Here is a 27,934-nt window from a genome sequence, read left to right on the forward strand (position 1 = left end):
GATTTAGCAGGTCGATATGTTTTCTTGGGGAATGTGGGGGAGGGGCCCCCTCATCAGCACCCCGCCCCCACCCCAGAGAAACAAAGGATAGGATGAAGCCCGGGGGGTTAGCACTCCGGGCCTTTCTAGGAATGATATCAGAATGATGAATGGCACATGTGTGGGAGCTTCAATAGCCAGAGAGGGAAGGCCACTCCTCCCAGCCTTCCACCCCATATTTCCTGCTTAAAAACATCCTTAACGGAGACAGCCACAAATGTCAGATTCACAGCCACTGTATTTCCAAACTAGAGTCCCATCAGAAGCTTTCTGACCAAGATTTACAGGGAGGCAGTCCAAAGAACGGCCCAGAGAAAGGAGTGAGAGGAGGAGGCCTGGCTCAGTGTAGAGGAGGCAGGAGCCTGAGGTCTGGCTGAGATCCCGAATCCTCACAACATTCTCAGCTTCAGCTCACGGACCGCACATTCATCATCACAGAGCAGGAGACCCGGGCAGTTCTGGCTGCCCCCTTGGCCTTGGAGAGAAAGAACCCAGTCTGGTGTGGAGGAAGAGGCCAGCCGCCTCCTATACCCACCTCGTAGTATTTGCCGTCCGAGTAGCAGCCACAGTTGTGGGGCAAGATGCAGCTCTTGCCGTTGAGGACGTAGCCCGCGTCGCACTGGCAGCCCTCTACGCAGTAGTGATTGCAGTCACTCTTCAGGCGGATGGCAGCGCAGCGAGGCTGGCAGACGCTCACGCAACTCTCGTAGTGGCTGTTGGGGGGGCAGGTGACCGCTGGAACAGAAGGGACGACTCAAGTCACAAGGAGCTGTAAATGGCTTTCTCACAGCCTTGCTCAGGGAGGTCCAGGGCATGGGGTGAGGGAAGAGGTGTGAGGCTGGCCACTTTCCCTCACCCATGCTCTTTGCTTATGAAAAGCCCCTGCCTGACTCCTTTTTCCTTAAAGGACAGACCAGTGTGTGCAGACGGAAGGGGCTGGAGTCTTCTCACATAATCTGTCCTTGCTTTAGTGCTGGCTTCTGCTACTCAATGGCCAAGAGGAATCCAAACTTGGGCTAGACAAGGCCTGCACACCAGCCCAGCCTCTCAGACTTCATTCACATCAATACCCTTCTTCTCATCTTGCTTACCCAAACTCCTGGTTCTCTCCCTCCATCACACTTGGAGAATCATGAGATAGTGCCCTCCCCCTATTACCGAATGTCACTCACCCTCCCCTCCCAACCTCCACAGATCCTTTAGTCTAAACCAGTAATTTATTGGCAAGAGACCCCTGAGCCACGTGATCTCTGAAAATGTGTACTCGTGTGTGCCTGTGTGTGCGCGTGGGCGGCTTGACCAGAATCAGTGTGTTCTATGTCCTGAGATGCATCTGAAACTGTGTCTAGGGAAGGCAGGTAACACATTGGTCAATAGTGCTGAGCTCTGGTATGAAATGCAGGCAGGGTATTTAGGGGCCGAGTCTCAACTTCTTTGTGTACGTAATGCGGACACCAACAGCACAGGGATTTGCGTGCTTAGGAGAGCTCTGCGCCCGAAGCGTTCAGTATTAACCCAGCATTAATGCAAGTCTTGCTTGAGAGTTTTATATCAGCTGCTCTCTTAGTCAATGAATGCTAAACGCACAGCAACCATGCATGTGGGGATGTCTCTACAGTACATGGAGGGTTTGGGGGATTATCTTTCACCCAGCAGTAAATAGGAACTTGCAGAGTGCATAGTCCTGAGAATTTTAGTACATGGGCATGTTTACAGAGGCACTACCACAGTATGTTTTATATATATATATATATTTTAAAGTATAGTTCAAAAGATAAAGTCCTCAGGTCATAGAAAATACACATGGCCTGCGATAACTATTAAATTCCAGTGGATTCTTGCACAAATTGTCTACACACATAGACGTGTGTGTGTGTCTCTGTGTGTGTGTGTGTGTCTCTGTGTGTGTGTGATCCACAGCTCTGGTCTTTCACATGGATGTGAGCATAGTCTATAAACCATGCCATACCTTGCCAAACCTTCCCATGCTTTTTCCTGACAATATTTCACCCATTCAGTCTTGAACTCTTGTCTTTACACCACTTCGTGGTATGTGTCTTTTGTATGACTCCCACGGCATGTATTTTTTTTCCTCATTAGTTAGGCTGTAGAATAACTTCCTAGAAGTGGAATTTTTAATCTAAAGAATAGATACACACACACACACACACACACACACACACACACACACACACTCACCACCACCACCACCATCATCATCATCACCATCACCACCACCATCATCACCACCATCACCATCACCACCATCATCATCATCACCATCACCACCACCACCACCATCATCACCATCATCACCACCATCACCATCACCATCATCACCATCATCACCACCATCACCACCATCACCATCACCATAATCACCATCATCACCACCACCACCACCATCATCACCATCATCACCACCATCACCACCACCACCACCATCATCATCATCATCTACCAACACTACTATTACTGCAGTGCTGGAGCTCCAACCCAAGGCCTCACCCTGCCGCTGAGCTAAGCTTCCAGACCCCGGGTCTTTGGCAGAACCCACTGAGCTGCCTTGTAAGAGAAGAGGTTATGCCAAGGAACAAAAACGATTTGACCTCCTGAAGTTTCGATGGTGACAGCCTGAGATTTCTGATTTCTGGAAACGTGGAAAATAAAAGAGAAACCCCCCCCCTCTCTCTGCTGTGTGTGTATTTGGTTTGCATCCCTCTGAGCCTGGCTACCACCGAATTTGTTTATAGTCATTTTTATGTCCCCTGCGCACTGACTTTTCTCATCTGCTACACCCTGTGTTGTTGGAGTTTCTTCTTACTAGACTGCAAGTGCTTTTTTTAAATTAAAGACGCGCTTTTTGTGTGTCACATGTATCATAAAATATTCATTGTTTGTCTCTGACTTTGCTTCTTCTTTTGAAAATTTGTAGTTTTTAAAAATTATGTTTTTGCCATGTAGAGTTTTTGTACTGTAGAGACGTAAAAATTTTATGAGGTCAAATTTATGAGGTCAAATTTATCTAGCTTTCCTTAATAGCTTTGATGTGTGATGGCGGGGGCGGGGGGAGGCAAACTCCTTTGTTTTATACTAGTACTTTTGTAATTCAATTTTTAAATGTTTAATCTTTACTCAGTCTGGATTTTATTTTGCACCTGAAATGAAGAAAAGACTAAACTCTTACCTTTTCCCCAGAGAACTTTCCTAACATCTCTTCACTATTCATTACATGGATCTTCCTTTTCCTCAAGTTATTCGAAACCAGGTTGACTACAAACTGATTTCTAATGGTCAGGATCTGCGGTTCTCAACCTTCCTAATGCTGCAACCCTTTAATACAGTTCCTCACGTTGTGGTGACCACAAAAACCATAAAATTATTTTGTTGCAACTTTATGACTGTAATTTTGCTGCTGCGATGAATCACAATGTTAGTGTCTGATAGGCAGAGCATCTAATATGTGACCCCAGGGGGTCGCGACCCAGAGGGCGAGAACCACCGGGTTAGATGGTCAGGCTTTTGCTGACATGCTCAGACTTCAGTATGTGCCCTCCCATCATTGTGTGATGTTCTTGTTAACTTGTGCTAGCTCACTTGCTCCCGCAAGGCTATTAATACTGAGTATTAGTTAATTAATACTATTAATATAAAGCATTAATAGTAAAACATCGTCATTTTCATATCTGAGAAGACACTCATTTCTCTTTCTCCATATTTAAGACTTTGGATTCTTCTCTGGCATCCAAACAACACTGACAACATGGTAGGTGACCAATAGATACCCGGTGGTCAATATTTTAAAATTTCCCATTTTAAATACTGATTTATTACTTCTCTGACCCTCTAAATTCTCCAGCCTCAGAGGCTGGAGAGTGATGACTGCTTGAGTGTATTGTGGTCAAGAGCATTGCTCTTGTCGAGGCCAGGAGACTTATTTAAAATCGTGCCTATGTGCACTGCAGGGCACACAGAACCCCTGAAAAGCAATGGAGTGGAATGGACAAGCCCTCTAGAGTCAGACTGACCTGGCTATGAAGCCTGGCTCTGTCATTAACTGGCAGGGTCACCTTGCACAGGCTCCTTATGCTCTCTGAACTCATGTTTTCCCCCATAAAGTGGGGGTGATGCTGCAGCTCTCTTCCCATGAGAAGTTTGTAAGCTTCCATAATGAGATAGTTTGAAGCTGCTAATTCATCCCTCCCTTTCTTCTCCTCATCCCCCATCCCCTCCCCTAACCTACCTTCCCCTCCCCTCCCCTTACTTCCTCTCCCCTCCCCTCTCCTCCCCTCCCTTTGCTTCCCCTCCCCTCCCCTCCCCTCCCCTCCCCTTCCCTTCCCTTCCCTTCCCTTTCCATGAGTAACAAAATACTTGGGACTTCCATGGTTTTGATGGTATCGTAGATTGGTAGGAATAGTTGTTGTAGCAATTCATTTTTTAAAAAAATAATCAACAGGAATTTGTTAGACTTATAGGAAAATAAGTAAAACAAATCCTTAGTTACTAAAATCCCATAGACGGGAAATCCAAAACAATGATGCTAATCAATTTTGATTGATCATCCACCAAACGTTTGGAGATGGGTCAGAGAGACAGCAGTTCTTGATGCCCAGTAGGGCAATTCTCTCTCTACACAATTCCCCAAATTGTCCTCTAATGGGCATTGTTTCCTTCTCAGTTCTCTGTCAAGAAGGGGTCCACAAATCCACATGCTACATCCTTTGCCAAGCAAAAGGTAAGAGCTATGGAGCATCTAGCTACGATTTGGGCCTTTTACCATGTTCTCAACGTCTCCTGCTCCAAGTCCCTCATGGAGCGACTAAAATTAGCACAACAGCCTCACCCGATGGGAATTTAGGCGGGGTTAGTAATTAAGACAATTTATCTCTCGTTTTCCCTCCAAGGCCATTTGTTCAAAGTGGGTAGAGAGGTTTTTGGTGCATTTACAAATAAGGTAATTGAGTAATAAATTATGCCATTGATAAGAGCAGCCAATATTGTTGAGAAAAATTGGCATTCTACCTTGTTACCAATAAAGCACATGTTGAATAAACGATTTCCCCCCTGTCTTATACCCGACACGTGAATAATGAACTGGGTTAACTTTTAGAGGAGTGGTGGCCACAACTGCCCAGAGGTCAAAGTTACCTAAAATACACAGGACATCCTCATCAGGCCTGGCTTTCTTTTGAATGTCTCAAATGGGAAGGCTAAGCCACCCACAGCCACGCCTTGTCCCCTGCCCCGCCCACATGCCATCTTCAGAGCACATTCTTGTTCTCTTCCGTTAGCTTCTTCTTGGTCATTCACAACCACCACCATCCTTCCTACCCTGTCTTTCGGGTCTCTGTCCCGGTCTCAAGATGCTGAAAAAGAAAAATCTAAGCCACGCTGCACTGGGAATCATTCTCAGTCACCTGTAATGTGTCAGCCTTGGGGAAGCTGGGAACAGCTAGTCTACGGCAGGGCTGGAATCCCAGGCTGAGGTAGAGGCAAGCAGACTTGAGTCTCAATGCCATAGAAGTCTCCACGGCTAGGTTAACCAATGTGCACAGGACACAACCAGTGCTTTGAAAGAACTCCGAAGAAGAAAGAGGACCAGATTACTGGTATGAAGGACAGGAAGAAATGAATTTATCTAAATTCTCCAGGCTCTGAGAGCTGGAGAGTGATGACTGCTTGTGTGTATTGTGGTCAAGAGCCATCACAGAATAACTTTGTCCTTAGATGGGGGTGGGCGGCAGTCGTAGGGCTCCCTAACTCAATTCTGTTTTTCTTCTCATGAGTGACAAGAGCTGAGGCCCATTAGTTGGGGGAGAGTTCTTGTTGCTGTCAGCTCCTTTAAGTTCCTTGTTTGTCACAGCTAGACATGATAGTGTTTGGCATACATTATACCTGTCTGTCCCCCAATACCCCTGCCCACCCCATTTCAGCCATCCCAGAGCATTGGAGCCAATAAGCAAGGTGAGAGGGGGGAGGGGAAGGTGGGAGGAGGAAAAGGGAGGGGGAAGTGAGAGGAGGGAGAGGGAGAGGGAGAGGGAGAGGGAGAGGGAGAGGGAGAGGGAGAGGGAGAGGGAGAGGGAGAGGGAGAGGGAGAGGGAGAGGGAGCTCCCTGTGACAAACCTCAAGAAGAACCAGGCTCAGCTCCCGTCCCAAACACGCTTTCTGATCCTGTGCCATGCTAAGGTCTCTCTGCCAAGAGCCTGTGTTCTGATTTAGAGGAAATCAAGCACACCAATCCCGCTGTGCTGACTCCAGTAAATCCCCAGGAGACCTGGACATTGCTCCGGCCCCAGACTTTTTATAGACACGCTCTCTCTCTCTCTCTCTCTCTCTCTCTCTCTCTCTCTCTCTCTCTCTCTCTCTCTCGCACACACACACACACACACACACACACACACACACAGGATAGTAGATTGTTCTAGACTGTCATCCACAGACATCTCGTCCCCCACCTCCTTTACTCAAGAACTGAACTTGTATGATATAGTCTTGGACTCTTCCCCTCCCTCCTCTGCCCACCCCAGTTTCCTTGAATCCAATGGCTGTGGGTGGAATGCAGACCAACTAATCATTAAAGCACAACAGCTCTGCACCCAAATCTCCCCCTTTCCAGGATGAAAATGAGAGCTTGTTCTTCGTGGGACCTGCTGCCCCCTTATTTAAAGCTCTGAGCACCCGGCATTAATTTGTAGCCATTCTGTATAATCAGACCTTTTATACAAAGAAACGTGCTATAGTTAATGAGACTGGGGTAGGAAAATAGGTCCTGGCAGGTTAACTAAAGACTCACGGTGATTTATTTCACCACCAGTTTTTCCGATGTACACATGCGAATGCCGCCGCACGCTCTAGCTAACTCTCCTGTGGTCCACTAGTGCGGGGCATGGTGTTGGCCTAAGAGTCAAACCCTGCCCCTGCCATTGAGATTATTAAAGCTCAGTCAAGATACTTAATTCCTCTACATTTCACTTTCCCTTGTCTAGTAGGGTTACTGTAAAGAAGTGATGGAATAATGCCGATAGGGTGTTTTAGCAGTGGGTTTAATCACAGCAAGTCATTAATGTAATACCACCACCTACGATGCATTGTGTGCCAGGATTCCAATGATCTAATCTGACCCTTCCAGTGTTTCTGCACATAAATGGTTCAAGCAGCATTGTGGCTGCTCTTCAGAGAATAAGCTGAGAACCAGAAAGGGGAAGTGAGGTAGTTCATTGATCCTTTTAATCACCAAGGTGAGGCTCGAATCCACGAACTGAACTCTCCTTTCTAAAGCTTTAAATATTCTGCCATGTACTACAGGCACAAAGACTAATATATTTCATATATATTTAAATTATATGAATATGTAATATTAGAATTTATAATATATAAATTATATATAAATTTTTATATTATAAATATTTATATATAATATGATATTATTTGTATACATAAATTATATATATATATAAGATCATAGACCCATGAGGTTCAAGAGCAGTGTTTCTCAACCTGTGAGTTTCGACCCCTTTGTGGATTAAATGACCCTTTCACAGGGTTCACATATTACATATCCTGAATATCAGATATTTCCATTGCAATTCACAATACTAACAAAATTGCAGTTATGAAGTAGCAATGAAAAGAATTTTATGATTGGGGTCACCACAACACGAGGAATCATATTAAAGGGTTACAGCATTAGGAAGGTTGAGAACCACTGGCTTTTCCCGTGAGCCTCTGGGAAGGGTTTTATTGTGTATTCGGAATTCAAAGGCAGCACGTGATATTCTGTGCTTCAGATAAGTGAACTCATTCCATCCTCCAGGGTAACCCATCAAATCCGTGGTGTCGAGCCCTCTCTACAAATAAAGAAAGGAGACCGTAGAGGTTACACCTTCTGTTTCGGGTATCGGGGATGAGTTCCAGAGTGCATATCCTGAAGTCTGTCTTCCCAATTGCCATCACATCTATGGAGTTGGAGGACCAGACTCCCACACACCCATCAGAAACAAGGAGGAGGAAGAAAGAGAGATAGGACTCACAGCACGATGTGTAGTTCCTCCAGCCGGTCACTGCGACTCCTTGTGTCTGGCAAGTGCTGGCATAGTTCTGTAACCAGCTGCAGGCTGTCTGCACTGCACCCCCATCGATGCAGGAGTCAAAGAGGCAGTTTTTGTAGAAGAAGGTAGGGTTGACTTTGCTGTGACACTTGGCAAACCCAGCGTTCTGGTTGGGGATCAGGCTGCACAGCTGCTGTACTTTGGAGAAACCTTCAACTTTGGCACACGATGGGCAGCGGTCCCCACAGCCCACCTGGCAGAAGGTGTCCCTCTTCACCCAGCTCTGGCCAAACTCATTGATACTCAGTGCAAGCAAGCCCATGGGCATCTCCAGGTCATCACCAGGGTTACCATTGTAGCGCCCACAAAGACCGTAAGTGCTGTTCTGCATGCTCCGGGGGACGGTGATAGACAGGAAAGTTTTCCAGTCATACACAACCTTCAGGCCAAAGTCCGTCTCCACAACCACATGAAAACCGAAGGAAAAGATGTTGATCTTCCCTTGTCCTAACTTCAGGGGCAGGTACAACCGTTCATTGTTGACCTGCAAGAGACAAAGAACAGAAAAGCCCAATTGGCCTAAACATGGCTCAGTCCTCCTAGTCATTAGTCTGCTGAAGGGCACATCCTACCCAGAGCTTGCCCAGGTAGGACATGAGCTTTGTGTGTGACACTGTTTGCGCCAGTCAGCTCATGTTATTAGGATTTGAACAGACTTAAATGACTATCCTTTGTACACTAATATGCCTATTTATTTCAGTGCCTTCGGTTTATACAGCATTATTTTCCCTCAGGAGTTCAAATTGTTTTCTCTAAGGTAATGGGAGGATAATAAAAATTCAATTAACATTGAGAATAAAATACCAAAACCTAGAACTCCTGTGTTTCTATTTCTAGCTCTACTGTGGATTTATTTTAGGCAATCTCCAACTTTATTCCATTTGGTTTTTTTGTTTGTTTGTTTGTTTGGTTGGTTGGTTGATTGGGTTTTTTGGTTTTTTTTTTTGTTTTTGTTTTTGTTTTTTGTTTGTTTTTGGAGGATGACTCCACTCTGTTGGTTCCTCTGCCTGGCAGGCCTCTCACCACTCATCAGCATCTCTCACATCCTCAGGCTGTGCTCCCATGTTACCTCTCCAATAAAGCAAGATTTTCTGAGACCATGGTCAGTGGCACCCCTTCCTTGCCTGGACAAGCACAACATGCCACACCTATGATTCCCTTATATTCTCCTCTACTTTGGGCCAAGATCCAACATGTGCACATCGCCAAGTGTGCACCACAGCCTGCCTCGAGTGACAACCCATTATAGCTGCTTTTGTCTCACCTGCAAGATTATAAGCGACTGAAGGGCAGGAACCATTGTGTCTCCCGTCTCCTCAGGACTTCCTAAGTGCCCCACAGTTTAGTTTCCCAAATGAACCAAGCACACCATCCTAGTCCCATTGTCTCCTATGATTAACTATGGAAGGTGTTTTCTGTGTCCCAACAAGGACCCTCGTCCCCAGTCACTGTGGCTGTGGTACAGTGATTGCTCAGATGACCTTGGTCCACCCAAGGGAAACCTCTGGCTGATGAATGACCCACATTTGGTGACCAGCTCCATGTAGGCATGTTCAGAGTATCCAGCATCCGAGTATCTAAAGCCAGTCTTTATCTCTTCCCTTAGGCTTTCCCTGGCTTTCTTAAGAAGCCCCATTTTGGGGCTTGCTTCTAGGGAACCTTCCACAAGACACCAAAGGGCATCCTCCATTCATGCTGTTTCTCTAGGTCAATTCTCTCTCCTCAACACTCAGCTCATCTTTCTCTCCTTCTATGCATATTTGCCTCGGCAGAGTCCACTCATCCCACAGACGTTAGTGTGGTGGTACTGTGTCCCAAGCATAGTGATAGGCTGGGGCAAGGGAAGGGTCCTTTTCTCCTGCATATAACAAGGCAAGGACTTGAACAGATCCTTTAACGAGATCATTGATAAAAGCAGTGACGTAGGTTCAGAGATTCCTCAGACTCAGCCTAGGGACAGAATCAGTCGGATCTACAGATGACAATACTCACATGGAGTCTTAAAGGATGCGCAGGGTAGGTGAGACAAAGGGGGATGAGAGTGACTGTAGGGTGCTGTCTTTATGCAGGTGAAGGCAGACAAGTTAGGTCAAGGCCATGATTGGACAGAAAAAAAAAAAGATGGGACAAAGCTTTTGTAAGGCGGGAGAGAAAAGGAAGAAAAGGAGAATCAAGATGGAGACAAGGAAGGATGACCCAGATCCGGGTGGTCTTGAATTGCCAAGGTAGGTGGGATGGATTTCTGTGGGCAAATTTATCTTATCTAGGTGGGTGGTTTCTATCCTTATCAATTGGTTGTGAGTTTATTGTGTGGATGTATTGTGGATTGAGAAATTAACATATAAATCTGATTGTTGGGTTACAGTTTGTCGAGTCTTGATTTTACTGGGTAGTTGGGAGTTTATACCTTAACTACCAGGAAGCGGTCTGTGGTAGGGAGCCATGATAGACCAGCGGCTGCTGGACTTCTAGAGTCCTGATTTTACTGGGTAGCTGGAACCATAGAGTTCGAGGCTAGCAGAGAGCCACCAGGAGAGATACTAATCTAAGATAAATTAGCGCTTGTTCCAATGGCCTGATGGAGCCAGAACTAGCAAGGGAGCTAGACTTGTAGGGTATATGAGGGAACTGATTCACCGTTTTTTTTTTGTTGTTGTTGTTGTTTGTTTGTTTGTTTTTTTACCGAAACAAGTGATGATGAGGGAGCTTCAAGAAAGAGCCTTCTTCACGCAAAGGCCCAGACGAGATAGAGCATCTTAGTCATAGTGAAAGATGACTGCACCTTAGGGCTGATTGATCATCAAACGCATCCTTGGGAGTGGAGGATGAATCTGAGGGCAGAGAGGCTGGAAGGACTGCAGTCAAGGACGCCTCGTTGTCAGTGTCTGGTCAAAGAGACTGTGCCAGAAAGGCTGACCCATGGCAGTCGAACTTTGGGTAAGGGGAATTGGCTAAGATGCTGACAGGATAATTAAAATGGATTAATGAGATCAGAAGTCAGATTACAACACTGCACATAAAGTAACACGTAGGAGATCCAGGAAGAAGAGTCACAGAGGGGATTTGTTAGGAAGGGAGCAGTGATGGGAGAGAGCCTGAGGAGAGGCAGGCTTTGGTCTAGAGTATGCATGTTTGTGGGTAGGAGGGCAAGTTAAGGCTGAAGACTTAGGAGGAAGGGAAGGGGGCAGACGGGGGTTAGGGACATCCATAGAGACAATGAGAAGGATCCACGTCTGCATTTGGACTGGGGAAGAATGAAAGGTCAGTCATTAAGAAGCAGAATTTAAGAATGGAAGCAGGAGAAAGAGAGGGTGGGACACAGCCCTTTTTTCCCCAACAGGAGCCCTAAAAGGTGGGCCAGGTGCAAACAGATGCCAGCCCAGCAGGTCACCAGGGAAATAGAGTTCACAGGAGGTCAGGCTCACCCTAAAGGCTCAGTCTTGGCTGACAAGTGCAGCTTGCCTTTCTTTTGATCTGGGCTCTTTACTATGTGATGTCACACAGGAGACACAACCCCAGCGAGGCAGAGTAATGGGATTAAATGTCACTGCCAAAGAGAACCTTGAAAGAAAGCAAGTCCCCCAACTCTGACCAGCTCAGGTCTCCCCATCTCTGATGCCTCTTGAGTGCTCCCTCTGTCATAGCCCACTGTCCTGACTGATTCTCTCTGAGAATAAGGAGTGGAGAAATGGGGACCCAGGGAGAGGGGTTCAGAAGGGAAGCAGGAGGTTGATGTTGCAAAAGGGATTGATAGAGAGAGATAAGGGTACGTTAGGGGTAAGGAGATAACACAGAGGTGATTGTGGGCAAGAGTATACACGTAAGTACCTCCAAGTCCAAAGGCAAGTGGATCTATCACCCCTGACGATACCAACTCCCAGCATATTTCAGACCCTTCCTGTAAAATCCCGATATTCTGCTTCCACTGAAGCTTCACACATTGTCTATTAGCCACACTCAGCCACATGTGCCCCAGAAGAGCTATGAACAGTGTCCAACACATCATGGATTTACATAAAGCGTTTTAAGTGTTTTGGTTGTTGTTGCTTGCTTGTGCAAATGTGTGTGTATGTGTGTGTGTATGTATATGTACATGTGTGGTTGTATGTATTGTGTATGTTTGTGAGGATGTGTGTATGTGTACATGTGTGTATGTATGTCATGTATTTATATATGTATATGTATGTGTGTATGTGTGTATGTGTGTATGTGTGTATATATGCATGTGTGGGAGGGTGTATGTATGTGTATTTGTCATAGGTGTATGTATGTATATGTATGTATTTGTGTATATGTATGTGTGTCTGTGTATATGTGTCTATGTTTGTGTGTAACTCAGGTATTAGGTGTGGAGATGATATTTTCTGGCAATATCAAAGAAATGAACAGACCTGCATGACTGCCCTCAAGTAACTTGTGATAGCATGATGTGGATGCCGTGTTAACAATGCCACACCACACAGTTGAGGAAAGAATGAAAATATTGTGTACATACAGAACAGATACAAACATACACATGACTTATGGTATTGGTTTGGCCTGTGGATGTGAAAGCTGTGGTGGCAGTCTGCCTTTGCTGGAAATGAGATCATGAGTTGGCACTTCGTGATGGTTGCTTTAAACGACTCACTCTGATTTCCTCCTGCAGGCTTCAACCTCACACCCCACACCCTGCCTTCTCTCCAGGCCTGCCCCGATGCTTCCCTGACCGAGGTACTCTCAGCTCATGGCAGATGGGCTCCTTCGGGTTTGGATCTGCATCATCTCTTCCGAAACAACCCCACCCCCCAGAAGCCCTAACACAGACCAAGATGACTTCTGCTATCTTACGGCCCTTGCATGGATCATTTCTGCAGGCTTTGTAATTACACTGACATTAACTGCTAAGAGTCTGTCTCTCCCGTCAGATTCTGTTTCTCCCTTATGAGAGAAACTGTGCTTAATTATTTTTACTGTTTTCACTTTTTATGCCATCGTGTAAAACAATCTTTGGCTGAGAAGACACTTTCTGCATAACCATGAGGACCTGGACTTGAATTTCAAGAATCCACAGAAGGCTGAACAGGGTAGCACATGTCCTTGATCTGGTATTCCTGTGGGAAGACGAGAAGCATAAACAAAAGAATCTATGGGTGCATCCAGGCCAGCTAGCCTGGTGCACTCAGTGATGAAGGAGAGACATCATCTCAAACGAGGTGGAATTCAAGGGCCGGCATCCAATATTGTCCTATGGCCTCTACATGCAGGCGGTGGAATGTATGTGTTTATACTCAAACACATGAATGTGCATGCACCCGTACAGAGCAGCTTGTTGAACCAAACCGTGCCAGAGTGAAGCTTGAAAGCCTACTGAGTGTGGGAGGGGCCCAGAGGCCTCCCGGACACGAAGGGTGTGGATTGCTGGTACCTCGGGTTATGGCATGGGAGGGACAGACTCTGTCCAGCTCGGGCTGTACCCGGCAGAGCCCCAGCTCCTGCAGTGTCCCCTGCAGTGGCTAACCTTCTGCAGCTCCCCCTCAGTCACCCCGCCTGGTCTATAGAGAGCGCGTTTACTTCTAGTTTCATTTAGCCTTGTTGATTTTCTCACTTCCTGCAGCATAGTTCGGTTCACAAGAAGGTCAGAATCATAGACGAATCTCATGTCCCAGCGAGTGACTTCTATGTCACCCTCCATTTCTAAGAGCACCGGTGGTGACCTGGGGCTCTGGGCTATCCAGTTGGTCCTGTACTTTCTCTCACTCTGTATGATGACAACCATTATTCTTCAGCTATGGTGACTAATAATAACATCATAGGAGAAACAAATGCAAATCACTGAATAAGCAGGTCCCGTAATGCATATTAATAATTCAAAGTAACTGCTAAATCCATCCCATGGGCTCACAAAGTAAAAAGGCCTCCAGTACATCCTGTTTTGGCCTTCTTGTCAGGAGTTTGAAGGCTGTCGACTCTGTTCCCAGCATGGCACTTAGGAAGAAGGGTCCTGGCCCAGAGTCCTCGTACCTCTTTATCTCCTCATCCTTGATGTTCATTTCTCTCTAGGCGCCCCTGTTGTGAGTAGCATCCTATAGCCCAGAAAGATCCACGGAAGCCTTAACTAGTGGAATCTGTGAATGTAGCCTATACTGGGAAACAGTCTTGAAGGACATAACTACGATGGGATGAGGTCGTGTAGGTTAAGTGAACCCCACATCCAAAAATGACCACCCTTAAAAGAGAGACCTGACACTGAGAAACAGTGCAGAGGACCCCCGTGGCTCTCATCCATCCATGGACCTCAGGAGACTGAGACAGGGCTCACGCCTGGAAGGTGGGCTGACTCTGTGGGGCTTAAGTTAATACCCAAAAAGAATGGGGAAGTAGTTCCTATGAAGGAGAGAGGTGGCATGAAGTGGTCATGAATATCTAGGTAGTGACTTTTGTTTGCCTGATTTCTTCAATTTGACACAAGCTAGAGTCATCTGGGGAGAAGGAACCTCACCTGGAAAAAAATTCATCCATCAGATTGTCTATAGGCAAGTCTGTGGGAACACTTTCTCCATTAATGACAGATGTAAGAGGGCCTAGCGCTACCCCTGAGCTTATAATGATGTGTATACACACACACACATACATCACACACACACACACGTATGTATGTATGTATGTATGTATGTATGCATGCATGCGTGCATGAATGTATGTATGTATGCATGTATATATGTATGTATGCATGTATGTATGTCTATCAAGCTAAGCAATCCAGGAAGCAGGCTCCTCCATGGTCTATTCATCAGGTCCTGCCTTGAGTTCTTCCCTTGGCTTTCTCTGAGGATGTAAGACGAAGGCCATATAAACCTTCTCTCCCCAAGTTGCTTTCGGTCCCAGTGTTTATCACAGCAATAGAAAGAGAATGAAGACAAGAATCCAATGGTGTGTGCACATAACTAGGAAGAGCTTACATAAAAACCAACCTCCCGAAAACCCGTGCAAGCTCGCTGCTGAGAGCATGCAAGGCCAGGCGGAGGCGGACACGCAGTCAAGCAGCCCGGCAAGGCTTATCAGCAGATAAATGTATTTTAAAGGGGGAATAACATCCAACAACCTTGAAAGGCCAACCAAGTGGAAGGGTAGCGAATATCAAAAAGATAATTAACAGCATGAAAATGTATAAACCTAAGGGTGGGAATGTATCAGATGAAGGAAAGAGGAGAGGGCACAGTGAGGTAATGCTCTGATGACGCGAACAATACCTTTGTTTTAACCTCTGATGAAAGTGGAATGGACAGACGGTGTCATATATGTCTGCTAGAATTTTAATCTCAGGGCTAGAGAAGTGATGTAGTTGGTAAAGTGTTTGTGCACAAGTTCCTGGAAGCTACATAAAATGCCAGGCACATGCTTATAAACCTACCACTGAGGTAAAGGGACAGGGGAGTCCCAGAGTTGTGTTGACAAGCTAATCTAACCAATTGGTGAGTTCCAGGCTCAGTGAGAGAGCCAGTCTCAAAAATTAATAATTGGGGCTGAAGATAGAACTCAATGGTTAAGAGCATTGGCTGCTCTACCAGGAGACTCAGGGTTCAGGTCCTAGCCACCCACATGGTGGCTCACAACTGACTGTAACATCTCTTTCAGTGGACTTGACCACTGCACTCTCTTGGCCTCTATGGGCACCAGGCACACATGTGATGCATAAGCACACATATGTACAGGCAAAGAATCCATACACTTAAGCTAAAATAAAAAATGAAAAAATAACAGGAAGATGAATAAAGGAAGATACCTAATATTGACCTGCGGCTTACAAACACAGACACGGACATAGACACAGACACACATACACAGACACACACACAGACACACACACACAGACACACACACATACATACACACACACAAACACACACAGAGATACACAGACAGACAGACACACACATACACACAGAGAGACAGACAGACAGACACAGAGACAGACAGACACAGAGAGACAGAGAGAGACAGACACACACATACACACATACACACACACAGACACACACACATACACAGAGAGAGAGACAGAGACAGACACACACAGAGGTAGACAGATAGAGAGACAGACAGACACACACACACACAGAGACATACACACAGAGACAGATATACATACATATGTACATACACACATGCACACACAGACACACACACAGAGACACACAGAGACAGACAGACACACACACACATATACAGAGAGAAAGATACACACAGAAATAGACAGACACACACACAGTCACACACACAGACACACACAGAGAGACAGACAGACAGACAAACACATACACACACACCTAGGGAGGCATGGACACCTAGATGCATGACATGTGCATTTGCTTATTCAGTGTCTCAGATTGCTAAAGAAGTGACCAGCAGCAGAAGGAAACCCACAGGAACCTTAAAAGAAAGGGATCATATTGTTACTTCATTCATTCACTTGACAAATGTCACTGTGTAAGGGTCACAGTTCCAGTGCAGCCTGGGCACCAGAGTGAGACTCTGTCAGAAACAAAAGAAAAGCATTCTAGCAACATACTAAGGCTGCTGCCTCAGATGCTAAGTAAGCTTATCCAATTATTGTAAAAGGAAGGCAGTCCTAGAAGCTGTATCTTCTCTTCCTGAAAGCTAACAGATTCCCAGGAAGAAGAGAAACCAGAAGGGCTCCTCAAGTAATTCTAGCCTGTTGTATTTAGCTTAGTCCACTTTATATATTTCACCATTCAAAGAGAAAGTCTACAAGATGTCAAGAAGTCCAATTGGAGGTTATGAGTATACCACAGGCCTATGGGGTCCACATTAGGAAGGTTCATCCCCTAAATCAGTGCCTGTGAATCAGCTCTGCAGAGTCTACTGGCTAGCTGGCTGGTTTCAGCATCAGGAGAGACAGTGGATCAGAGAGGGCTGCTCTGCCATGGGGCCGCTATCTACAGACTATTTATAGAGTACATTCTTGGCATCATGGCTAAAGAAGACTTCATGGAGGAATGAGTAGACAAAGGGTCAGAGAGTCCTGGTGAGTAAAGACAGTGTGGAGAGCCCCGCCCCCAATGCTTCAAATGTTAGCAAGACTCTGAAACTCAGATGCTACAGCCCCCAACAGGGAGAATGGAAATGGTCAGGGAGGCCTGAGCAGGCAGGTGCCATGTGGATCTCAAAAGAGGATGACGAATGAGGGCACTAGTGTCACTGAGAGAACCACAGACTGTGCCAGACATGCAGTTTCTTACAGATGAACAACAGCACTAGAAGACCATGGGATTGCCCACGGTCACACAGAGGTTGTCAACATTAGATTTGAATCTAGATCTTTGCCCTTGGTGAGGTGTCCCCTGCTATGATCTAAGGTGTATGGCTCCCGCTGCCTCTGCTCTCACTTTGGTGTCTGTGACTTGGGCAATCCTTTGCTCTCTGAGCCTGTAATAAAAAGCAACAGAAATCCCCTGTGATGATTTGTATATGCCAGGGAGTGGCACTGTTAGAAGATGTGGCCCTGTTGGAGTAAGTGTGGCCTTGTTGGAGTAGGCCTATCACTATGGGTGTAGGCTCTAAGACCCTCATCCTAGCTGCCTGGAAGTCAGTATTCTGCAAGCAGCCTTCAGATGAAGATGTAGAACCCTCAGCTCCTCCTGCACCATGCTTGCCTGGATGCTGCCATGTTCCCGCCTTGATGATAATGGACTGAACCTCTGAACCTGTAAGTCAGCCCCAATTAAATATTGTCATTTATAAGACTTGCCTTGGTCATGGTGTCTGTTCACAGCAGTAAAACCCTAAGACATCCCCCCAAGGCCTCTTTCTCATAACACGCAATTACTGCCTTTGTATTCTGCACCACCATGGCTAAGCAGCACCCAGCTGGCCTGGGATGCTATCTCCATCGTTGCTGAATCCACACTGGAGGTTGGCCCTTGCCACTTACCAGCACAGTGTGCTTGTAAGCCCGGTGGATCACAATGCTGTAGCCAAACACGGTCACATCCACCTGCTTCACCCACAAGGCTAGAGATGGGTCCCGGTCCTCATTCTTGGCTGTGACAATGAACTTTGGGAAAGAGTCTGAGATTGATCTGCTTCCTGTGGTGCAGAGAATGAGAGGGCAACTGGTCTGGAAGTCAAAAGGGTAGCCATCAAAAGTGAGGTAGTGGCCATAGCCGGAGACGATACAGAAAGCATCAGTACGGGGCTGGCAGTAGTATAAGCCACTCTCTTCCATACAGTAATCATCGTCCCTGCAGGGAATGGTCTCACAGTGGACACTGTTGTCTGTGCCATTGCAGTAGCAGAAGATCTGGCAGTCCTGGTCTACCCAGAAGGTCTCATTGGTGGCAAGTTGATGCCCCTCAAAGTTGCAGCCGCACTCGCTCCGAGTTACACACTGGCTGCCCTGCAGTGCATAACCTGCATCACACTGGCATCCCTCAGAGCAGCTATCCACACAGATGGGGCCCAAGGCCAAGGTCTCACAGGTCTCTGTACATGTCATACATTCCTCGAAATGGCTGTTCTCCGGGCATTCGAGAGCTGAGGGTGGTCAAAGAGAAGACAAGTTTGAAAAATGAACAGAGGGCAGAGACAGAAGTATATGTGTATGTGCATATCTGTGTGACTGTGTATGTGTGTGCAATCATGACAAGGAGCTTAATGAAGCCATGGAATTGAATGCCTCACTGGCATGACCGAGGGTCAGAGGACACTCCAAGGCTCTGTTTGTGTACTTGATCGTCTATGCAGAAGATTCTTTGTCTATGACCCATACTGATCACATGCTAAATGTGGACCCCCTCCTAGGCCTTTTTGAGTGCCTCATCTCAGCCATTTGGATTTAGATAAGTCTTTTTTTAAAATCATTATTCTATTGGGAGATCAGTGGTAAAACATATCTACCTATAACCAGGCAGGGGTTGAAACGGGTGTCTTGGCTTAGATTCTGGAGACCATGTGTGATGTGCTACAAAAATACTTGCTTTGTGGTCATAGAAGCCTGAGAATGCTACTCTTTCAGTTCTGGCTTGTGAATATCTCTGAGCTCTGGTTTCACATCTTTCTCTTAAGAAGATTGCATTGGTCCAATATACTTCTCTTGGTCTTGTCTTTCTCTGCATCAGGCACCCTGAGGTCTCCTTTATCTCATCATCACGCTCTGGATGTAGTGATCCCCCTGCCTCTGCTCATACTTTCCTCACGTGCATAGTGCCCTTCACAGCCAAGTCTTGTGACTCTTTCACATTCCTTTTCAAAGTCACACTTTGTCCCAGAAGCCTTCCTGGTTGGATCAAGTCTCTGCCGTAGAAGACCATGAGCGGCTCACTCTCTGTGAGGTTCTGGGTAAGCAACCCACTTCACCCCATGCCTTGGCTGGTGACAATTTGACAGGAGCAGGGACCGAACCCAGGAGCAAAGAAGTCTGCCTACAAGCCTGTGGGTTCTAACGATCTGCAAAGGTCCCCATTCCTCTAGGAAAACAAGGGCTTGCTCACAGAACTTTCTTTGGCTCTCAGACATACCATCCTTCCTTTGCAGTGTCTTACAATCCAAGGACGTGAAGGACACTACAGAGAAATAAGTTGCATGGATATAATAGCTCTACCCAGGAGGACCAACTCAATCGTTCTGCGCTGAGGACTGAACGCCAATGGTTTATTTTTTTTTCCTCTAGGCTAAAGAACTCTCTCCATTTCCGTTGACTACAATACCATACGGCTTTGGAGTTGAAGGCTAGTTCAACACTGATTATATATGTCTGGATAGAGGGATTTTCACACTTGTCTCTAAATTATGAATGCCACAGCACCGACTGCAGGTTTATGGGGAGAGCAAATAACATGACTTATTTAAATGGCTGTGGCTTATGACTTACTGCATTGTCTGGATTTGTCTGAGAGTCTGGAACATAGAGACGTGGAGTCATAAAACTTTCCCCTGCCCCCGAAATCACTCTGAGAAATTACTTAATTGGGGAGCTGGCTCTGCCAACGAGAAGGTTGGCTAAAAATGTCCAAACACAGAGAGCATGGTTGTCTGTTTCCAAGTTCAAAGAAGATGCTTTTCCTTGTTTGTAGCTGTAACTTAATCCGTTTGTTAGGACATAATATGCCCTTGATACTCAGGCAGCTGACTGATTAATGTGCACACTTGGTCATCCTCATCGGAGTTAAAAGAAACAACGTAGCAGGTAGGCCAGGGGTAAGCCCGTCCTCTTCCAAATGAAACCGGGCTCCATGTGGTCACCTATGCCAAAACCCTCCTTGAAACCACACTTGCAAGAGCTGCTTTGACTCTGCTGGCCTGAATGGGGCTTGGTGACCTGTTTTTCTCAGGAAGAGGAGGAACCATTTCCACAGTGCTGGGCCAGGCTAACTGAGTGCGATCAATATGCGCTCTACACAGTGCTAAACAACCCGTGAGCACTCCCTGCCAGGCAAGGATGACCCGGCAGTAGCATAGATCTGGGACAGGGAATTTGGCAATCCCATGCCATGTGTGAAGTCCAGCCAGAAAGCTGGGCGTGAGAGCAGGGTCAGAAGCCACAGTGAAGCTGGGGAAAGGCAGTGTGGGAGAGCAGAGCATAGAGGAGAATTTGGGGGAGTCTTTCAAGGTCCCCACTAGTAGGGCAGTCGATAGGAACAGTAGCTCTCCTGCTGAAGGTGACTTTGTAAAGAGTTCAGTCTCAGGACTCATGGCCTCTGCTCCAGTCCTTTCTGAAGGAAGCAAAGGTTCATCTGGGACATAACTACCCTCTGCCAAGTTGACAGCCACCAGGCCTGCCACATACTCACCAGATTTCTGAAGTTCATAAATCAGGAGTTAACAGGTGTGTGTGTGTGTGTGTATGTGTGTGTGTGTGTATGTGTGTGTGCGCATATGTGTGAGTATGTGTATGCATGTGTGTATGTGTGTGCACATGAGTGTGTAAATATGCGTATGTGTGTTTGCAAGTGTATGTGTGTGTGAGTTTATATATGTATGTGTTTGTGTGTGTGCATGTGTGTGTGCATATGTGTGAGTATGTGTATGCATGTGTGTGTGCACGTGAGTGTGTAAATATGTGTGTTTGTGTGTGTATGTGTGTGTGAGTTTGTGTGTGTGCGTGTGCGTGTGTGTGTGTGTGTGTGTGTGTGTGTGTGTGTGCATTTAATTCTGTTGAAAGAGCCTATAGCAAAGCAATGATACTCCCAAGAGCACTGGGTAACTGGTACCTAGATGTTGACCTCCACAAAACCTTCACTAAAAGGAAGTAGGAAGCCTTAATATGGAGGCTGAACACTGCCCAGGGAGGAGAGAAGTCAGAGATAAATGTGACCCTCTTGCCTGATCAGAAAGTTAGAAAGTGCTGAAAAGCAAAACAGAGGCACGGCCTAGGACAGGGGTCAGTTTGAAGGTTCCCATGGGCCAAACACAGGAACAAGTTTAACACCAAACATACTTACATACTTTTTAGATGACATATGAAATATGGGAATTTAAAAGATTAGAATCCACATATTGATGTGGTGCAGAGAGACAAGAGGTGTGAACAGATGAGTGGATCAACTGAGAGACAGGTGGAAGAGATTGGGGGAGGGGCTTTGCCTACGGTGGGATGGCGATCCCTGACTGGTAGAGCAGACAAGACAGCACTGGGCCTGAAACTTGTGAGTCGGTAACCACAGTGCATAGGATTTAACACAAACCAAGATTGACAGTAAGTGCTGAGCCAGGACAGAGACTTTGACAGACAGAAGCAGAGGTACATGCCAAAAACCTCCCACCCTTTGCTTTTCAGTCGTGAGAGGAAAACACGCAGGAAATTTACAGGCAAGACATTCCATCCATGCCTTGGCCTAAACTTAAGCACGCACCTCACCCACAAGGGGGCAGGCTGGATATAGCCTTACTCTGCACGTGGAGCCTGTCCAGGACGCTGAATAGGGTGCACAGCTGAGGTACGGCATGAGTGACACTAAGTCTAAATAAAATGTCCTAAAGCACATAACTGCACTACAGTGTACGGCAAATGTCCTGCGTCTCAGGGATTGTCTACTGAAGAACTAGTGGGGAGAAATGATTGATTGGGATCTCAAATGTCCCCCAAATGTCAAGGTTTGGTTTCCAGCACAAGTCTCTAGGAAATTAGGGATGCTCCTTGAAATGAGCGGGAACCTAGTCCTTCCTCCCCCTTATTCTTGCAATGAACAGCTTGGCTTGCTCACATGAACCTCACCACACTGTACGTTCACCACAGGCCCAGAAGCAATAGGGCTAACCAACCCTAGAGCTGAAACCCTGCCCCAAAAATAATGCTTCTCTCTTTGCAAGTGGTTACCTGGTCACAGTATCAGAGGTTGATTTTCATGCTATTTGCAAATTACTGTTAAATTTTTGTTTGGGGGCTGGTTGGTAGATGTGTGGAGAGGAAACAAAAGGAACTGACTGTATACAACAGATTTAAACCTGGGTAATGACTGCATAGGGGTGCTCAGAACTTTTATGTAACTTTGGAACTATTTAAAAAAATTTTTTTAAGGATAAAACTTAGGGTGGACTATGGCAGAGAGATACACAGACTCAGAACTTGGTGTCTTCATGGTTTAGGGCAAAGTTTTTAGTGAGATAAAGTGAGGTAGTTGAGCCATTCTTAGTCTGCTACACAGTTCCACACTCTCAGCCTCTCCTTTCCCCTTCTGCTGCTTCTGATAAGCCGGGTGTTGGGTATCTTGTCTGCTTGGGAGTTATCTAATGACTACTGGTTTCACCGCCACCCTGCTGTGAGGGGTCACATACTCTGGGGACAAAATGAAGAGCCAAGTACAAGGAACTGTCTTAAAGCCAATTGTCAGGGTTGCCCCAGGGAGAAATGCTAATCTCCAACACCCTGCAAAGCTCCCTAGCTGATTGTGCCCTACAATAATGAATGGGGTTCTTCTTCGCCCCAGGGGAAGGTACCCATGAAGCCATCACAAAGGTTTCTGATCCTTTAACCTGGTGGTTGTGCTTTCTGTAGATAAAACCACCAGTCAACTGGATAGCTAACTGCTCTACAATGAAAAGATACTGTGTGTTTAGTAGTGAAAAGAAGGGACTTGGGCAGCGGTTCAGTTGATGAGGTACCCACCACACAAACTTTAAGGGTCAGTTCAGATCCCCAGAATCCATGTAAAAAAGCCCGAGTAACTATGACTCCAGTACTGAGAGACAGGTAGGTCTAGAGTTCTCTGACCAGTGAGTCTGGCAGTCAGTGAGCATTAGATTAAGTAAGAGACACCGTCTCAAAAGATAAGGTTGGAGGAGATGGATAGATGGCTCACCAATTAAGAGCATGCACTGCTCTTGCAGAAGATTGGTTACAAATACTCATATCGGGAAGTTCACACTTGCACAAGGCATCGGATATTCTCTGTGTTCCTCTCTCTCTCTCTCTCTCTCTCTCTCTCTCTCTCCCCCCTCCCTCCCTCCCTCTCCTTCTCCACCCTCCCCCACACACACTGAAATGAAAATTAAGTTGAGAGACAGCCTAGTTTTGGGGTAATAAGACCAAAGTCAAGCCATCAGACTCCCCTTTGAGCTCAGTCCCACTAAGAAGAGAAGTCCTGACTAGAAAATCAAGGAAAATGCTTCCCCAGCCATAGCCGCCCCAGGTTGCAGCCCTAACTTACGGCAGAAGTCATAGGTCCTCCAGGGGCCCACCTCCATATCTGCGTTCTTGCAAGCACTGGCATAGCGGGCCACAGAATCGCACAGCTCTGACTCGTTGCCTCCGCTCTGGCATAGGCGGAAAAGGCAGGTGCGGTAGTAGGCAGTGACGTTGACCACCCCATGACACTCCAGGAAGGAGCTATTAGAGGGGTCATTGATGATACCGCACCGGGAGCGGCTCCGATAGAACTTGAGCAGCTCGGAGTCATTGTTGCAGGCCTTCAGCAGGTCCCCACACTCGCCGTTGCAGATTTCCTCGAACGTGGTCCAACTCTCCAAGAACACCGCCAGGTTGTCTGTGCACTTGCCATTAGGAAGGCAGAACTCATCGCTGGCATTGGCGTTGAAGAAGCCACACAGGCCCCCAGTACAGTTGAAGTACATGGTGGAGAGCCGGATATAGAGTAGTCCCACATCAGAGTACTGGACAGACACCACACCCTTGGACTCCACAGTTGTGCTGTTTTTGTTTCGATGAATCTCCAGCCTCCCCGAAGGATGGAAAAAGGGTAGTTCCACATCTTGACCATTTAACTGAAAAATAAAAAGCACTGCTGTCAGGGGCAGAGACCATAGAGGACCCAGTGCTTCTGAGGTTGGCTAGACCGGCTCTCTGCCAGGGCCAGCTCCTTGAAAATACCCAGAAGCTGATGCTATGTGTAAACTGTACACAAACACCAATGGTTTATTCACAAGCTTGCTTTTCTCTTTTGAGGTGCCCATTTTCTCATTATTTTAGTGTGCCCCAGACCTTAAGCTAGTCCCACACAGACACCCTGAGTGACCTGTCCTGAGGGGCGGTATTTCCCCTGCTGCCAACCTCCCTTCAGGCACCGTTTCCCAGACAGTGCCCTTCCTCCACACCTTTTGGGCTCCTTCTTCTACCATCAATTTTTAATTTTCCTGTGCCCCAGGAAAGTCTATGGGGTGCGTAGAGGAGAGCTAAGGTCTAGATGTCCATCCACATCTGTATCTCTGCTATTCCTTTACTAGATTGATGTCTGTCAGTTTACTAAAGGGGCTGAGAACACAGCCTTTTCCTTCTGTGGACATGCATCTCGTAACCTCCTTGAGGTTATTTTCGCTTTCCAAATGCCACTCAATTCACCCTCAACTGAGAGAAGGGAGGGTCCTTTCCTGGGACCACCTCATCTCTGCCAAATCAGCCACGGGACCCTCACCTAGCCCCTTGGCACCTTCTATGGAATTAAACATTGCTTTAAGTGACTTCCAAGATTCCTTCCAGAATTAATGAGCCCAGACACCTGATCACGGGTGTATTAGCCCATGTCAGAGGGATAGGAGGCAGCACAGCATGCACCTCATGCCAATGAACTTCCTTCTACCCGCAGAAGGGATCTTACAGCACAAAGCACATACATGACAGCTGCCAGCCTACTCGCTCTTAAATCCCACTTGGAAGCTGTGTGTCCCTAGAGGAGGTTTCTTAACACTTCTGTGCCTTGTGTTTCAAGAGCTATGTGGTAGAGGCGATGCTGTGACCTATTTCAGGGGAAAGGTTTAGCTTGGCACATAGCCTTTTCTGAGGATTTGCTCTTATGGACGGTGAATTTCATGCTATCTTATCCAGAGAATTCCAACCTGACTCCATTTCTCCACCTGCAAGAGTCTCATTTTGGGTCAATCGTGTAAAAAAAAAAAAAAAAAAAAAAAAGCCACCATGTTGGGATCCATGTCCATTTTGAGAATCAACTCACAGCCAGAAGAAGAATGCCAAGCCAGAAGAAAAAAATAGGCACGTCCTGTCACTCCATCGGAGGAAGCAAGGAATCTTACCTTGACTTCCAAAGCCCCGACGCCTCCTATCTTGACCTCTTGGTCAGCCACGAGGATCCGAACACCCCGGAGCCAAGCAGGCCCTGCATCAGGCTTCCTCTTGTTGATGTCAATCTCCAAGTACTCGGGACGCTCGGGGCAGGTCTTGAGTAGTGTGTATGATAACTCAGATGGGAAGGCGTAAGCGGCGCCGTCAAACGTGTGTAGCACCTGGTTCTGGCTGAGCAGGCACACAGTCTCCCGCTTGGGGAAGCAGCCCTGGTAACCATCCTCCACCGCACACACCTCCCCACTGCGGCAGGTCTTGTTGAAGCAGTAGACATCCCCGCCCTCTTCACATAAGCACTGCACTGTGCAATTGGCCGTGGCCCAGAAGAACTCCCCCATGGTATAGTAGTGGCCCTCGAAGTCACAGCCGCACTTGTGCAATGGGACACACTGGCTGGTGCTGAGGACAAAACCCTCGTTGCACTCGCAACCCTCCGTGCACGGCGTGGCGCAATTCTGAGAGGCCGTCAGGTCCGAGCAGGTGTCAGGGCAACTACTGGTGCATACAGAGTAATGGCTGAAGCTGGGGCACCGCACGGTAGACACTGGTGCGGAGAAAGGAAGACAGCTCGGTCACAGGTGAGCAGAGTTGAAGCCAACCGGCACAGCGGCTGGGAGAAAATAAAAACGCTCCTCCCATATCATTCAGGCCCCAGAGTGAAGGTCAGGTGACCACTTCCTGGGGAAGAGAATGGAGGGGACACCCGGAAGTACTGACACTGTTGCTTTCTCTGTACGCTGGGGACTGTGAGAGTTTACCTAAACTGAAACTCACTGAAATTCACCCTGAGGTTGTCTGCCTTTGCGAGATTAGCCCTATTCCTCAATAGTTCAACTTAGTGATCCACAGCCATAAAGATGTTTTCAAATCCTCCGCCAAGGACACAGGAGGTGCCTTGAGTTTTAAAGAGCAAGGCCCATTCTTAGAAGGAAATAAAACTTTCAGGAGCAATGAAAACTGTAACTGTTGGAGGAGCAATGTGAAGACATGAAATTTCAAACAAGGAGGCACTTAAAATATCTGAGTGTGACGGAGGCAGACTGTGGAAATGGATTCGTGGGACATTAAAGATGAGAGAGAAGCTGAGCGGTCTGCAGAGACTACGCCTGCTCCTCTGGGAGGCTGGCTGGGAGCAATCTGCCTTCCGAAGGCCTTCCGTGCCTTAGAAGCTTGCTTCTCTTACTTAAAACTGTTCAAGTCTACATAAATGTTTGAGTCTAGTTGAATCCAGCAGGCATAAGCCTAGTAAACCAGCTGTGAATTAAATATAATTCATCCCAGGGAGAGAGAGAGGGGGGTGGGTAATAAGAGGAGAACCACTAGGAGAAACACACAACCATGATTCATAAGAATTTACCTGGGCAATTTAGATGCTCTTGGATTACATACGGCTCAAAGAGAAACCATATTCAACTTGAATGTGAATTATGAGATGGCTGCCCTGGGTATACTAAAGGCTGGTCAGTCAGTCACACAGCAAGGAAGATACACTGTCTCTCGGTTAGTGTGACCAAAATGCTGAGATTTGAATCTGAGACATGGTGATTTATGTGACTCCAACCCACTCTTGAGGAGGGAAGTTCCCTCTGGCCTTGGGATTGAGAGGAACTTGTAAATCTCACCTCTGCAGCCTCTCAAAGGCATGGACAGCAACTGTCTTTTTACTCACATGAAAGGAAGGCAGACCACAACTGTCTAATACCTCACTCATGTGAAGGGAACCGAGGACCAGGGAAGAGGAGAGTTATTACTGTAGAAAAGGGGAGACTTAAATAGGATAGTGGGGTGGAAAGAAACAGACAACTAGACAGTGTCTAGTTGGAAAAACTTTGTCCAAAAGCCTGTCGTAAAAGAACCTGGGTACTCCCACAAGTGAAGGTCGGGTGTCTCCAACCACTCCTGGCTCCGCAAGAAAAGGGCTTCCTCATTGATGGTCTATATTCCCTGTTCATAGCCCTTACTCTTGCTAGATTAGATGAGATGCTGCAGAACAAATGGCACAAAAATCTAAGGGACTAAGAGCCATGACAGAAGCCTCCACCTGGGAGGAAAGCCACACCCCAGGCAGACTCCTCCCTAGACGAGCCTCTATGCTTCCTCAACAGCTACTCACACAGTGGCAGCAACTCTCCCTGGCTCAGCTCTGGGCTGCTGTCCCCAACATGGAGTCCCTTCTAGTCACTAGTCACATGTCTCCTGTTTCTAGATGCCTGATGTCCATTGATGGCGTATTGTTTCCTGGTTATAATACTGG

General features: G+C 46.8%; 1 protein-coding gene across 9 annotated transcripts in view; it reads right to left on the reverse strand.

Annotated features, from left to right (window-relative positions):
• The window catches only part of Tecta (tectorin alpha), a 72,276-nt gene that overhangs the window by 21,727 nt on the left and 22,615 nt on the right, over positions 1-27,934 (reverse strand). For all 9 annotated transcript variants that reach the window (XR_015626410.1, XR_015626412.1, XR_015626411.1 and 6 more), the window contains 5 exon segments: positions 25,632-26,224; positions 23,795-24,368; positions 18,082-18,683; positions 8,070-8,631; positions 575-774 (listed from right to left, as the gene is read on the reverse strand). Coding sequence is in view for 6 of the 9 variants with exons in the window: in NM_001436455.1 (NP_001423384.1) it covers positions 575-774; positions 8,070-8,631; positions 18,082-18,683; positions 23,795-24,368; positions 25,632-26,224 (2,531 nt within the window). In the remaining 3 variants the exon portion in view is untranslated.

This window comes from Rattus norvegicus, chromosome 8, assembly GCF_021556685.1.
Source record: "Rattus norvegicus strain SHRSP/BbbUtx chromosome 8, alternate assembly SHRSP_T2T, whole genome shotgun sequence".
NCBI lineage: Eukaryota > Metazoa > Chordata > Mammalia > Rodentia > Muridae > Rattus > Rattus norvegicus.